Consider the following 15,892-nt stretch of genomic DNA (forward strand, 5'->3'; position numbering starts at 1 on the left):
TAAATTTTATTACTCGTAATACGAACATTTGTTAAGTCAAGCAATTTTTTTCACGCAGATCGATATAAAATATGGCAATGCGTTCCATTCTGAAAAAATATACAAACAAATTTATAATTACATAATTTATTATTTACAATACAAGCTTTTTTTACAAGGAAATTGTCTAATGCATGTCTTTGGCTACATTTTAAAATTTAATGAAAATGATACACAGTATTACAATTAAAAGAATTTGTAGTACGCATAGCTTCTGCCTTATCAAGATGTTGCAATTCAACATGCGATGCAATAATTTTCCATGCTTTCAGCATCTCTCTTATTTCAATGGAAAATTGTTGAGAAGCTGTTGCCTCTATTATTTCTTCCTTTCTTGACGAAATCTCCTCTGCAATATTTCTCTGTGACACAGAATGCAGCTTCATGAGTTCTTCTTCCATAATTCTAGTTATGTTTTTCTATCAGATCCTGCATGTCGTTGTTTTACACCTCTGGCCCCAAATCCTTTATCATAGACGAAATCTCGCCGATTCCGGTTCTATACTTGCCCTAGTCTTTCGGAGTGACATTCGACAACACTTTCCATCAAAAACCTTTTCCATGTAGATATAATGATTCTTTTAATACAAGGTGATTGACCAGTAAGTGGCATCATGATGTCTCCTTGCTAGTCGTTTTGCGAAATATCGCGCGTTAAGCGAAACTCCTTTTTAGTTTTTACTTCCATCGTTAAAATGGTCATATTATATTATATTATATTATATTATATTATATTATATTATATTATATATATATATATATATATAAGCATATTTTTAAAAAGTTTCGTGACACAGAGAGAAGAGGAAACTTTTCAATATTTTAAATTTCTATTTATTCCATCCCGGAAGGCATTTTCTATGTACATGCAAGAAACAATGAGATACGTCAGTCCATGACATTAAAGAAGAGCGAAAAAGTGTAAGAGACCGAAATATTTCCCCCCGGTGATTTTATACTATGATATTCTTATATAGATTCTTTGACATGTATAGACTTATTAAAGGGAAATATAGATATCTTTTAAAAGAATTTGTTAACCAATTAGAATAGTCTATGTTTTGTAAGCCAATAATACATTTTTTGTCTTATAAAGTAGGCTGTTAAAGTCAGTTGACATAACTGGATTAATTGTTATTAACATGATTGGCGAAGAGTTGGCCGTTTAAGCAGACTAGTAAGTTGCGAAAAATTAATGTAAAACGTTATGAAATCGAGAATGTAAGCTTTACTACATATTTGAAGATCATTTATTTATTGTTTATATATCAAGGATTTATTTGCATTGTATATCATGCTTCTCACCAGAAATTGTTTTGCATAAAGCTAGAGCTTCGAAAATCTTTATTTCTGAAGAATCAGATATTCCAAGTGCAAAAACTTAGGGAAAAAACCATTTTGCTTATGAAAGATAAAAATCATTCTGTAAGATTTACTATATGTATTTATTTAAAAAAAAGAGCACAGAAAGTTTTAATTTTTAAAAAGAAATAATTTTTTATAATTTTCTTGCATAAAAAAACTGCCATAATAATATTACAATCCCAATAATTCTTACGATCTTAATAGACAGACCTTAATTGTTACTTTGAGCAATAATGTGTAATAATGTTTATGTATTCTATTGAAATAGAACAGCATCTAAATAATAATGAACTGTTGTAACAATATTGCAAAGGTGTAACAGTGTGAATAATGATGTATTGATTAATTATTTGCTTGTTTCTCTTGAGATACGGTGAGCTTTGCTTCGATTGAAAATCGACGTTTGATTTTTCAAAGTGCTTTTGATTTTAAAAACTGCAATTCAAAATGACGAAGGAGATAGTAGTTACTGCTTGCCTTTTGCTCTCCTGGTTGTGGAGTTTGTTTGAAATATTCTGCCATTTTAACTTTTGGCACTGTTTAAATCTTTTTCCATATGTGGTTTTTTTCGTGATTTTGAACAGTTTGGATTCTAAACGCAGAAGGCGTCAAGATGTAGCTTTGCAAGCTGAAATTGAACTTGTGAAGGATGCGTCCACTCAAACGACTGACTTGTTTATCAGCGGAGATGAAATGAAAGTTCATGAACGTATACTGCTTCTTGTCAAAAATTTTGTAAACAAATTGTTCACTTAGTTTGAACACTGATAATATAATAGTTATGATGATTTTCCAGCAAATACCTGTGCCATACTTGCGATTTATGTTCCAAATGAACTGAAACAAAACAGCCTTTTGTACAAATAGCTTGGAATCCTCTACATTTTCTTCCTCTATTCAGCTGAAAGGCACGCACTAGATAAACTTTTTGGGACATATTATGTTTGAAACTCCATTACAAAGAGACAGTTACAATTAAAACCACCGAAAAATATCTTGGCATAAAATACAATAATTTCTGCTCACTTCGTGCAATAGTTTTATCAAAAATTCTCCTAATATTGAGAATTCCTCTGTACCGAAAAAAAGAAGCAATGAAAAATCCTCTACTTTGATATCTCCTCGTCGTTTCTTGAGTATTTTGTAAATACTCGTGTAAATATTGTACATAAATTTTATTTTTATTATTTTGTTTGTATATATATTACCACTGCAGACTTTATTTTTATTATTTTTTGTACATATACTTTTTATCACTGCGGACTTTCTTTTTATATGAAGATAAATCATTTCTTCTGATATTGTGAAGATACTTTTCTGTGACTATATGAAGCCTTATGAAGGCACCATGGACTATGACATTTAGGCTTGCTCTTTAAGGCCTACCCGATTTTGACTTCTGCCTCAGTGAGGTATCCCGGACTTTGACTGTGGACATCTAATTTGAAGATTGAATGAATATCCAAGACCCGCATCTGATATCAGTACTTTTTGAATGAGCTGATATCGTCAATGGTAGGGACACGGCTCTAGCACTGGCTTCTGGTTGAACATCAAGTGGGTCTGTAAGAACATACAAGACTGAATCTGACTTCTCAGCATCTTCTGACTTTGCGACGGCATCTCTGGAACTTGTTTCATAGAACATTAAAAGATGGATTCTGCACATTTACTTCCTGTTTTGATAAATAAGTTTTTTCTTACAATAGTCAAAATTTGCAATAGCTGGTTCATTCAAAAAATAAAATTTCGGCTTCAACCACATATATGTGTATTTATTTCCTCTATTTTATAGGTTTCTCGCACTACCTGTATTAATCGCACATCAATCTAACAGCCACATGATTCATCCATAAAATTAATAGCATTAACTACTTTCTAGTAACCACCTTTAAAACTTGCAAAATATTCCAATTTTGTAAGCTGAGAGCATTCGTTGTTATAATAAATAAAGAAAGAAATAAAATAAATAACTTTAAAAATTAAAAAAATTAGAAATAAAGAAAAAATATATTAGAAATGTGTTTTAAAATTTTAACTGAATTTTGATATATTAACCGAATGAAAAGATGTCAATGTTCTGCATTTAATGATTTATAAAATTTACATTCCTTTTTTTATTAAAGTTCCTAAAATATTTTGCAAAACGAATCTTTTCAAAATGTAATATTTAATGAGCTATTTAATGAAAATCCTTCAAATTAATTTAATTCATTCTGGATGAATTCTTATTTAATTCATTATAAGATATCCCGTTAACAATGAAATTTTAACGAGCATTAAGATTGGGGAACCGGCTGGTCGCCAAAGACGGCTAGTATAAAATAAAGTGAATTTCAAAGTTAAACTATAGACAGATTGAACGATACGATAGTTTACTGTAAAAGTATTTACATAACAATAAAACAGAATTTTCTTACAAATAATAGTTTATTGCAAAACTAAAATAACAAATCATAATTTTTTCTAAAAATTAGTTTATGTCCTACATATAAATAATATTAAAGAAATATCGATTCATTTTTTTAAATATCTTTAATAAAATTAATCTTTTTTGAAAGCTTTTTTACATTTAATCTTGATTTATATTTTTAATTTATTAATCACATAAATAAGTTTTTAATTTTTAAAGAAACTCTGTTTGGCTCTTTTGAACAAAATCATACTATGACTGAAAAAAAGAAAAGACTTTAAACCAAATTATCAGTTTTTTTTTTTTTTTTTTTAATGCAACAGCCGTTGTGTTATGTTAACGAGATAAAGAACTTCAATGGATGCTTTTCAAAAAAGAAAACGCAAATCCTATTATTGCAATCCTTTTATCCTTTGACATATAATCAGTCGAAACATCTCTTAAGATTTAAAAAAAAATCGTCAGGTTGGTTAATTCTTGATTATAAATTTTCTTTCAGGGCGAAAATTATTTGTCCTGTAGTTTATACAAATCAGTTTTTTTTTTTTAAATAAGAAAATGTCGAAAATATTTTGAAGGAATTGAATTTGAAGGAATTTGAATTTGAAAGGAAAAATTTACAAAGCTGTAAATCCGTAAATATCAATTTACGGATTATTCATTTTTAATAGTAAAATAATTTCGACGCAAATAGTAGGCCAATAGAAATTTGATTTGCATTTTAAAACGAGATAAACATAAAACGAGATAAACATAAAAAACTCTTTTTTGTGTGTAAACAAAACGACACTCGAGTTAATAGTAAGTTCACTTACAGTTTTTTTGTGTCTTTTTTATATTCATATAATTTTTTATAAGGCATGTTTATTTCGTATATCTCTTGGTTAACAATTTCTACACCTGCTATTATTCTTGCATCAAACTTGTGTTAACAATTGAGCACAATTTATCAACTTTTTAACTTTCTCGTGTATGCGGTATAAAGAAAGTATAGTCATCTTTAAAAAATTCGAACTCGTGATTTTGACCGATCTCCACGTTTTATAGCTCCCTGAATTCGAAAAACACATTTTTGTAAAATGTCCGCCTGTTTGCCTGCCGACATTTGACATTTTCTTTCAAAGTATATGCTATGGAAAATGTAATTAATCAGGTGATTATTCATAATTGCGATTAAACTTATTAGTGATTATTCATAATTACCATTAAACATATTATTGATTGTGAATAATCATCATTAAATTTGTTCTTAATTATGAATAATCATCATTAAATTTGTTCTTAATTATGAATAATCATCATTAAATTCCTTAGTGATTATGAAAAATCACCTGTTTATTACATTTATCGCAACATTACTGAGGTAAAGAAGCGAAGAATACTTTTTTTTTTACCGATTTCTGACATAGCATACTTGGTTTAGGTCCAAACACACCATTTGCATAAAATGTAAATTAAAATTGTTAAGAATGGATAGTTTAGGGGCAAATAACCCACAGGGTGCGAACATACTTTTTCACTGTTATTTAGTCGGGCATCTTCAATGGGCTTTTCGTCTGCATGAATAGAATGTAATAATTATAAAATCCATACTGTATATTTATGGTATTTTGAAAATGAAAATGAGTATTGAAATTCAACGAATTTCATAAAAAAGTTTCCCATTATCATTTATATAAACACCATAAATATCGTGGTTACGCATTTATGTCATAGTTTTTTTTCTGTTTTATAAAGCTAGTCTATTTGAATTAATTGGCACATGTAACTGTTTCCAGAGCGAATCAATCAAACAATGATTTTGTATGAATAGTGAGAAATAAAATGATTGTATGATATAAAAATTCGAGATAATTGCAAGATAATTCAAGATATATATATATATGAATCTAAGAAACACATTTTTGGAATTATGTCTGTTTTTTAACACGATACATTAAAACTGTGAACTACACGCAGAAATGAACATGACATTAAGTATAAGGGTGTTTTACATCAAATGTGTAGATATCTATTAAGTTTTTGAATAAAATCCATTCAGAGGAAGTCTGTTCGACTGTCCGAGTGCAAGTGAATACGGTAACTACAAAGTATAAAGAGCTAGATAGATGAAATTTAGTACACAGATTTGGAACCTATATCGTAGGTCCATGTCAAATTTTGGACCAAATTCTTCTTTTCGGTAAACTGGACGGACATCAAAGGACCCATGAAAACCACAAGAGAGGGTCAAAGGGGGAATGCGTGCCTCGTCTGCAGGCGGACAGCTTGTAAGAACGCCGCGTTAGTATGTCTGCCTGTACTTTTACGTGCGTGCAAACGCGATAATTCGGAAACGTAACAACTTCGCTAAACGAAACTTCATTTACAGTTTTAACATCCAAAGTGTAAATGCGTGTCAAATTTTGAACCGAAATTTGTCGAGGGATTGAGCGTCTGTCCTCTGTACTTTTGCATGAATGTAAATGCAGTAACTTAAAAAAAATAATAAATGAATAAATAAATAATAAACGAATGAAATAAATTTTGGCTCGTGATCTAGTGAATACAGTAGTAGTTCAATGTCAAATATCGGTCTCCATCTCTTAGAATAAGGGCGGCGATAATACGTAGTTGGTTTTCAGGCAATTGTATAAGTCACAATGGATCGCCGAAGATCACACGCCAGATTCAGTAAATATGACAGATTCGCGTCATATATCTATATTTAGTAATTTCGCAATGTTTGGGAATATCACCGCAGTTGTGGGCGGGTGGACAGATGTAGCACCTTTATTATAGAGCATGTGGGAAAGTTTTGGGGAGACCATGACAGCTAGTTTGTGTATGCACTCTACTGGATATTTGCTTTTCAACAACTCTGTAAATAGCTCAATCATTTTAGGAAGTAGACTTGAATTTAAGATAGTTTCACCCGGGCTTTCTGCATTTTTAATTTCTACAATGCAGAAGTATTTAATTTCTACAATGAAAATGCATTTGCAGAAGTATTAAGTTTCTATATTGCAGAAGTATTTAATTTCCATAATGAATAGTGTTTGCAGAAGTATTTTATTTCTACCATAAAAATTATTTGCAGAAGGTATTAAATAGCTACAATGAAGAAGTATTTACTTTCTACAATGAAAAAGTATTCAATTTCTATAATAAATAGTATTTTCAAAAGTATTTAATTTCTACAATGAAAAGTATTTGCGGAAGTATTTAATTTCTACAATGCAGAAATATTTTCAGAAGTTTCTACATTGCAGAGGTATTTAATTTCTACAATGCAGAAGTATTTAGTTTCTACAATGAAAAGTATTTACAAAAGTATTTAATTTCTACAATGAAAAAGTATTTGCGGAAGTATTTAATTTCTACATTGCAGTAGTATTAAGTTTCTACATTGCAGAAGTATTTAATTTTCACCATAAAAATTATTTGAAGAAGTATTTAATTCCTACAATGAAGAAGTATTTACTTTCTACAATGAAGAAGTATTTACTTTCTACAATGAAGAAGTATTTAATTTCTACAATGAAGAAGTATTTAATTTCTACAATGCAGAACTATTTCCTCATAGAAGTATTTCCTTTCAAATACTTTTGTTGGTATGACAGAAGTAAAACTAACACACATACTGAGTTTTCTCACCTTCTTTAATATAAATCTTTCATCTGATGAAAAGACATAAAACAACACACACATATACACAACAATACTGCAGTGGCTTGGAAGTAACATCTGGATATTGAGACTACTGGATCACTATTTCAGGAATGAATTACATTGAGAAATAATGTTTATGTAGACCTAACGTACGCTAAATCTGCTGTCTATGTCAGACAATTGATCCTCAAGTTAGTGTGGCGAAGAAATCTGGAAAACGGGAAACAGACGCTAGTGTCCTATTTGTCATCTGTACTTAGTTCAAAATAAGGAGTTTTCCTCGAAATAGCCCTAGTTCAGCTTCAAATTAGAAAGTTAATATTCTACGTAATATATTTTGTCAGTAGAATTTTTATCGCCTTATATTGGCTTATACAAATTCTCTAAATCACTTTGTAAATAGGTTTATTACTTTATTTTGCCTTTGAGGTGAGATGACTAAAACACTTCAGATTTTTAAGATTTCCTCCATTTCTTAATTCACTACATTCATTGTTTTAAACGATCAATTTACCGTTTTTCAGACTTTAAAATTTTATGAATCAGATATCCTGATTATTATTAAAGGTTAAGCTGTAAAACTGAAGGTGTAAGACTGAAATACAAATATTTATATCCTCTTATTTTATTCCTCGATTGCTGATAGAATCAAGTCTTATATTCTTCATTAAATACATAAAAAAAATGAAATGAAGCACAGCGTTTACAAAGGAACAGTAGGATGTCAACTTATCAAATAGTTGTGATCTAAGCTTGACTATCATCTGTATGTCTATTGAAGGTATATCGTTGCTTCTAACAACGTGTAAGTTGTATTGTATTATCATGTTTATTTGGTAAACTAAAATAATTAAATACAATTAATTAAATACAAATAATTATTTATAATTAATTAAATACAAATAATTAATTACAATTAAACCTTAAAAATTCTTTTCAATTCTTAACCAGTTAATTGCGAAATTTATTTTTTTTAAAATCCCTCAAGTCTTTCTTTAAAAAGTCAATTGTTGGCGCATATATACGTCGAACACAATAGTTGCAGTGTAAATTTTGCAAAAAATCGCAATAAAGCTAATAAGATTTCATTTTTATTAGATAAAACATCATACATCAACCTTGCCGAAAATGAAGATTTGGATTGACGTTATTGCTTATGGCACTTGTCGTAGACAAACCCGCTGATGAAGTCGCCCATTTTAAGCGGTTCTTATTTCATTAGCGCCATCTAGGGTCAAGAGTGCGCCTTAGCTACTCATGCGTCACAGCCTTTTTCACGGGCCGAACTTCGTGCATACATTTCCTTCCCTCATCCACAGATCGTAATTTGGATCGGAACCAGAGAGCGATCATCTCTGATCCAGTACCTCCTCTGGTATTGTCTCGACTTGGAGGACTTTGTGATTATGTGCAACAGCCAACATGCACACGGGGAGTCTTTGGCCGGAGGGTTTCGAACTCTCAACCCATGGAGGAATGCGAATCTAACGCCCTACCAACCAGGCTACCCCTGCCCTGGATTGGCATGTATACTCATGGAAAGCACCTGGTTTAATAAGATATTTCTGAATTTCTTTAATCCATTTAAAATAACGTGTATTTGTGCTATTACGAAAATTGTGAATATATATCAATAGTTGAATTATTTTGTAGTTAAATCAAGCATCACTGATGCATTGTATTACTGATTTTTTCAAGTCACAAATTAAAATTAGGCATTCTAATTCGATCGGAAAAGAATACAAAGAGCGAACATCTCTTTATATAAGCCACTAGCTGGTACTCGGCGCGTTGTCGCCGCAGAAGGAATAATTTTGGAAATATCGTTTGAAATTTGAAACGACTATCTTATTTCATTAGAAATTATAGAAAGAATGATATTTAATTTCTTATCCCCAATGAATACATTCACTGAAATGGAATGATACATAAAGGAGAAATATAAATAATATTTATTCTATTTTTTTAAACTTTAGATATGATAGCTGTACTATGCCTATAACCTTTGTGCAAGTGCAAGCAATAAATTGGCAAAATTTTATCGCAATCGGATGAAAGGTTCGGCAGCACGTAAAATCTGAACGAACAAAAATTTCATTTTTATATATTAGATATAATAATTGTGCTATGCCTATAACCTTTGCGCAAGTGCAAGCAATCGGGTGAACGGCACGGCAGCTCATACGATACGAACAAACAAAAATTCATTTTTGTATATTAGATTAGTTGAACCAAAACAACTCATTCCTCAAACGGAATGTACCGTCTAATTTTATAATAGTGAATTGCTGAGATATTTATAGTGCTTCAATAAAGTCTTAAATGCCATTGGTTCGATTTGAACTTCTGCGAATTTGTAATCAGCGCAAATAATTTTTATTTTTATTCTTTCTGCCCGAACTTCCACTTCATGAGACTGCATGATCTGTTTTGAGGATGCGTCTTTATAAGATGTTTACGACCTCAGCATCTCGCGAAAGACAGTCTTCCTAAAATAGGCGCTCTTCATTTTCATTTGGTAACCTTTAGCGTAGAGTTTAAAAAATATGAATTTAAATATACAAAAAATATTTGTAGTTTTTAAAAAGGTACACAGTTATTTTTACTCTGGACAAGATTTTTAAGGAACAGAAAATCGAAAGAAAATGTTATTCAATTTTTTTTCAAACGTTTGAGATTGTTCTCTTTTTAAGAGTATCATTAATTCCCAAAAATAGAAGGACAGAATTGAAATTCGTATTTTGAATTGAAATGTCACGACAACAAATGATTTTTGATGTCTTTTCAGGTTTATGAACGCCAGGGCCTCTGGGAACAAGGCTTACATCCCCACGGATCTCGAACACATAGCGAACGTACTTACTCACGCTGTAAGTAGAATTTTAATTTTAAACCTCAAGAAAAAAAAATTATTTAACCATCTCTGCCTCTCGACAGTTTTATCTGAATTGGAGCGTTTATTCAATTCTTTATTCTTTGTCTAAACTAATATTTAAGGATGTCAGTTATCGGTATGAACATTTTTTCAAGGAATCAGCACATTAATAATTAAATTCTTAAAAAGTTTTTCTTTTTTATACATTAATATTAACAAAATAATATTTTATTGCCAACATTTATGGTGAAAACTGCATCTCTTTACCACTCCTGACTCCCGACTATCCGGCCTAATGTGGTGGAAGGAAGGCCGGATAACAAAAAAGGCGGATAGGTCGGAGTTCTATGAATTCATTTCTTTGCCCATCCATAACAGAAGACAAAATTCTTAAACCAAAACTCACTGTTATAAAACGTATTTTCTCATTTCTTATTGAGTACTAAATCCTCCATTTATCTCAAGCTACGTAGAATGTGAACGCGGCCGTGGTCCGGTGAATCAGAGAAGCAGCTGCCGCTAACGTGTCGAATTAAAATAGAAGGCCCTGCACTGGTAGCTTTTTATATGTTTATATACTGCACTGCACATTTCAAAAATTTATTAGGGAAAGAGTAAGTTAACGAATATAAATTATTCACATTTTAACATAAATTCTGTAATGCCCAACTTAAATGCTGGAAATATAAACAAAACATTAACGTAAATCAGAGGCCTAATTCTTTAGAAAATTGGCTCAAACTGATTTCATTTTTCACTGGTAAATGATTACACAAATATGAAAAGGTAACCCTAAGATAAGAGTCGACATTTAGAGTTTTTAGTTTTGGGGAGAGTCCTTAATAGATGACTTAAAAGACATCCTTAATAGACGCATTGCCTCCCTTATTTAATTACGATAAAAAAGAACTATTTCTTATAGTCGTGAGCCGGATACTCGGGAGTGTACTGTATTTCCAAAATTCTGTCTTCGTTTCTCTTCCACGTTACTTTTCTATCAAACAGTCCATCAAGGCAAAGCAAACGTAGGAAAACATTAAATTAGGAACCACTATCAATCAAATGCATTTTACTCACATTCCAGCCAAATCATCGTCTGTATCATACAAGGACTTTTTGCTCGTTTCGGGCTGTTGAAAGAACAATGAGTGAATGTAGACTTAAAGCTATTAATACACCAAAAACAATAGTGATTGGAGAAATAAGTATATATATATATATATATATATATATATATTATTTTTATAAAAAGGAAAGAAATTCATTAATATTAAAATTAAGATATAAAAAAGAAAAAAAAACCTTTAAAAGTGCAAGAATTTTATGTTGAAATCTCATTTTTATTGCTATATTATGTCAAAATTATTCCAGAAACTTCTACGAATAGCATTTGTATAAAATTATTTTTGCGTAATGAGGCATTTTTCGGAATTTATCAAATTTGTTCCTTTGAGGTTACCAGAATTTAAAAACAATTACCTTGATATGCACTGTATTACATTTAACTAAAGAATAGCCAAATAGTTTAAATAGTTTTTTTTCTTATATAAATTGCGTATTAGATAGAAAAATTGGAATTAAAGAAAAAAAGTACTGATCGTATTCTGTTCTTAAGAGATTAGGGAAAGCAAGAATAAAATTTTTTGCTTTTTTTAGATCGCATTAACCTTCTGAGTTCCATACACTGGTGTCTTTATTTTTTCCAAAATGTGAAAGAAGTAATCCAGTATTTTTTAAACAAATACATACCTTTGAAATGCGCGTTGTAAATATAGAAGGTCATTTGTGTTTGTGTGAGAGATCAAGTATAAAATTCAACAGACTATTACAAAATAATAATAATAATAATCATTATTATTATTCTAAAACATATGACGGGGGTGATAAGTGTTGGCTTCCGAATCGAACATATTATTGAACAAATGATACACTCTTAAAAGCTAAATGGTATTATAATGCACCAGAAAAAAGAATCAAACTCTCTTAGTTAATAGCGGTATTACGTGACTCGAGTCACTAAATGGAAGTTTCGAGAGCAGATAGAAAATAAAACAAAATAAGAAAAACTGGACATCTGGCAATACTAAATCAAATGGAATTACTTGATTTTCGTTCCATCGTAACAAATCATGGTAAAATGGATCGAACAGAATCTGTAATGGGAACCTAAAAAAATATGTTTTTATACATCATGCTGTTTCTGTTTTTGATTGCTAATATAAATAAAAATCGATATGAAAAAGGTGATTAAAAGACCTGCATTTTCTCAATTTTTCGTTTATAAGAATCTAGTTCATATTTTTTTAAAAATTCAAAAAAGAAACTTAATTATATTTAATTAAAAAAAAATATCTTCTGAAGAATTCTCTGGCCTAGTTATTATTATTCATAGAATTCGATTCACTTTTGTATTGTACCTTTACTCATTAAAATAAAAGCTATGTTCTGTATTCCAATTTTGTTTTTGTAGACAGTAGAGTAATTCGTAGATCTAGTGCACTTAGGAAAAAGTATTTTCCAAGAAAAATGGAATATATTTAATTATATATATTTAAATTATGGAAATTATTATATATTTCCATATATAATAATTTAATATTTAATATATAATGATTTATATATTCCATATATAATAATTTATTATATAATAATTTCCATATATTTGCATTTTTTAATATATAAATTATTATATATTTAAAAATGGAATAAAGAATTGCATAAAAAATGCAACGATTTGAAAATATTGACGCCTCTGTTAATAATCAATTCAAGATTACACGTTAAGCGCATCGCTCAAATTTTATTCATTACTCGTCTTGTAATTATTGTTCAAAGTGTTAAGAACAATTCTTTTGCTACAACTATTCATTTCTTTATATTTTCGTTAATAATATAATTCCATTTCGGTCATAAAATACTTCATTTATTTTTCGTAATAACTTACACATTTAATTTATCAAATTAACTAAATATATTTACTGTTGAAATTACAAATAATTTTACACGTTACGACTGCTACTTAAATTACAGTCTGCAATATAATATTAACATATTTTGCCGATTCAAGCTTTAGTCTAGACTGATAAGCTTAAGTGGTTTGTTTTTTTTCTCACAATAATAACAAAAATCTGTTAAATAATGCATTGTTATAAGCTTCTTCGTTACTTGAAATTCTTCAGGAATGGAATAAAGGAATTTTGTAATTATTTTTTTTTGTTTCAAAAATTTACATAAAAGGCAAACGAACGTTGAGTTATAGCATGGTGTAAGATTCAGGTTGATAAGCATATATCCATACAGTCATATAGAGTAAATGTTAATTTCATGCAAAATTCATGCTTGTCACATGACGGTGACATCACATGAACTTAGATACGTCTGATATTAGTAAAAGACACGTGCTCATTATATTATATAGGGAAATATTTAGGTGCATATTTAGATCACATGCGTTGCCGCGTGACTATACGTCACATGGTCTCTTAAAGCCTTGGTTATAAGTTATTTTGATACTTCTCAAGCTTTTGTCTGCCTAATCTGCTCAGCGAGAATTCCAAAGAATGAAAAGGAAGCAAAAAATAAAAGTTCTGAGAAAAACGGAATGAGCTAATTTCCTCTCGGCATAACTGCTCCGTGCCTGCAGAAGGTTAAAACAAGCGAGCACCCTTCCGTGCCCATCTATTGTCCGTCGACATTCGAAAGGAAGTACCAGAGATTCTTCCCGAGATTTTTGTTGCTGAAAGATTCAGCTTACGTGTCAGAGGAATAGAATGGAATGAGTTGTGGGGGGGGGGGGAACAAGGGAGAAAAGAAACAGAAAAATTGGGATCGTGGCCAATAAGTTTCTGACTGGAAACTCGTATCTGGATGCCCTTTTATTTCTGATTGAATTTTGGTTACACTTAAAAACCAGATTTTATGTTAACTAAAAAAAAAAAAAAAAAAAAAAAAAAAAAGAGTCAAAAATAGAAAATGGGAACAGATAAACATTATGCACGAACTCTTTTTACATTTTTTTATATTAACTTGTTTCACGTTTATGAAGAGAGAATTTTGTAACAAACTTTACACTCATTTCTCGATGTGTAGAGCTTGAAATTTTATAAGCTTCTCAATCTTCGATGAAAATATATCATTTTATATTTTCAGAATTTGATTATCAATTAACAGATGAATTTAAATTAGAATTGCAGGCGTTTGGGGCTTATTGTGATTCACAAAAACCTGATTTAGAGATATATTTATAACAATAAATTATAAATGATCAATTAAAAAATAAAATATTATTTAAAAGAAATAATTTTCTTTTTATTAACCTTATAAAATGTATTTAACATTTGTATTACTTTTTCTGTCGGATGATAATTTCTTATTTTTTAAGTATTTAGATATACTTTTATGTGTGTGAGACAATATTTATAGCAATAATTGATAAATGTGCAATTAAAAAGGAGAATATTATTTAAAAGAAATAATTTTTTATTAGACTTATAAGATTATGTTTAACATTTTTATTACTTTTTCCATCGAACGCTATTTCCCATTTTTTTATAAAACGAAATTATGTTGATTGGAAAAACTTAATTCGAATGAATCGGTAATTCGGATATTTTTCCGGTCCTTTGAATATTTTTACTAACAAAATTTGAATATCACTTGTAATTCGAATTTATAATGGATCATTCGAAGTCAAACCTGAAAATAGATTTTATTCTTCAATTATTTTCTTTCGTTAAATACATTCGTATCTTACGTCTTCAATATCTTTACAAATTATTTTTTTAATAATAATAAATTGACTCGTTATAATTCAGTTTATTACAACTATTGAAGTGGTTTTTATTAATATGATTTTCAAAGAATAAGAAGTTTAATTTAGTTCTTTGCTTTAGCATTCCAATCGTTTTTAACTTGTCAGCGTGGCGTCTGCCAAGGAGTCAATATCGCGACCTTTTCGTGGAATGTTTTTAATCAATCGATTTTTATGTGAAAACTGTTTATATGAATGAAATCTTTAAGGATATTGAAGACGATTGTTTTTGGTGATCAAACCAACAGTTCTTTCTGGTTTATTTAATTGAGTATTTTACTATTTATTATCAAGTGCAATTCATCGCTTGACAAAGAAATAAAACTTTTATATACACATTTCATTTTTTATTTGAGAATATTATTGCACTTTAAAATAGCTTTTCAGATTCATGCTTAAAAGTATGGAATCTGAGATCTTTAAATTGTAGTGTTGGTTATTGTTGAGATATTTTTAGAATCTACGGAGGTGTTTTCATTGGAGATTCTGTGATTGCGATAATGATAATACATTTTAGAAAATTATAGAGAAACCTTTGTTACTAGTATTGTATTCGAAAAAATATGTTCGATAACTTTTTATGTCGTTTCAATTTAATCTATACTTATATAAAGCTCAATGTGTGTGTGTGTTGGCGCTCTACCGAAAAGACCATTTGACCTACAGCTACCAAATTTGGTACGTGTATACCTTGGAGGTCGGGAATGTGTACCTAGGGTCCATTTTTTTGAAATTTTAA

The 15,892-nt window shown here is 29.7% G+C and overlaps 1 protein-coding gene across 1 annotated transcript in view; it reads left to right on the top strand.

The window, feature by feature from the left end:
* The window catches only part of LOC129988512 (monocyte to macrophage differentiation factor 2-like), a 51,026-nt gene that overhangs the window by 13,564 nt on the left and 21,570 nt on the right, over window positions 1-15,892 (top strand). The window contains exon 2 of the mRNA XM_056096757.1: window positions 10,257-10,338. Coding sequence (XP_055952732.1) covers window positions 10,257-10,338 — 82 coding nt within the window. The remainder of the gene's footprint in view (window positions 1-10,256; window positions 10,339-15,892) is intronic.

This window comes from Argiope bruennichi, chromosome 10, assembly GCF_947563725.1.
Source record: "Argiope bruennichi chromosome 10, qqArgBrue1.1, whole genome shotgun sequence".
In the NCBI taxonomy this organism is placed as follows: Eukaryota; Metazoa; Arthropoda; class Arachnida; order Araneae; family Araneidae; genus Argiope; species Argiope bruennichi.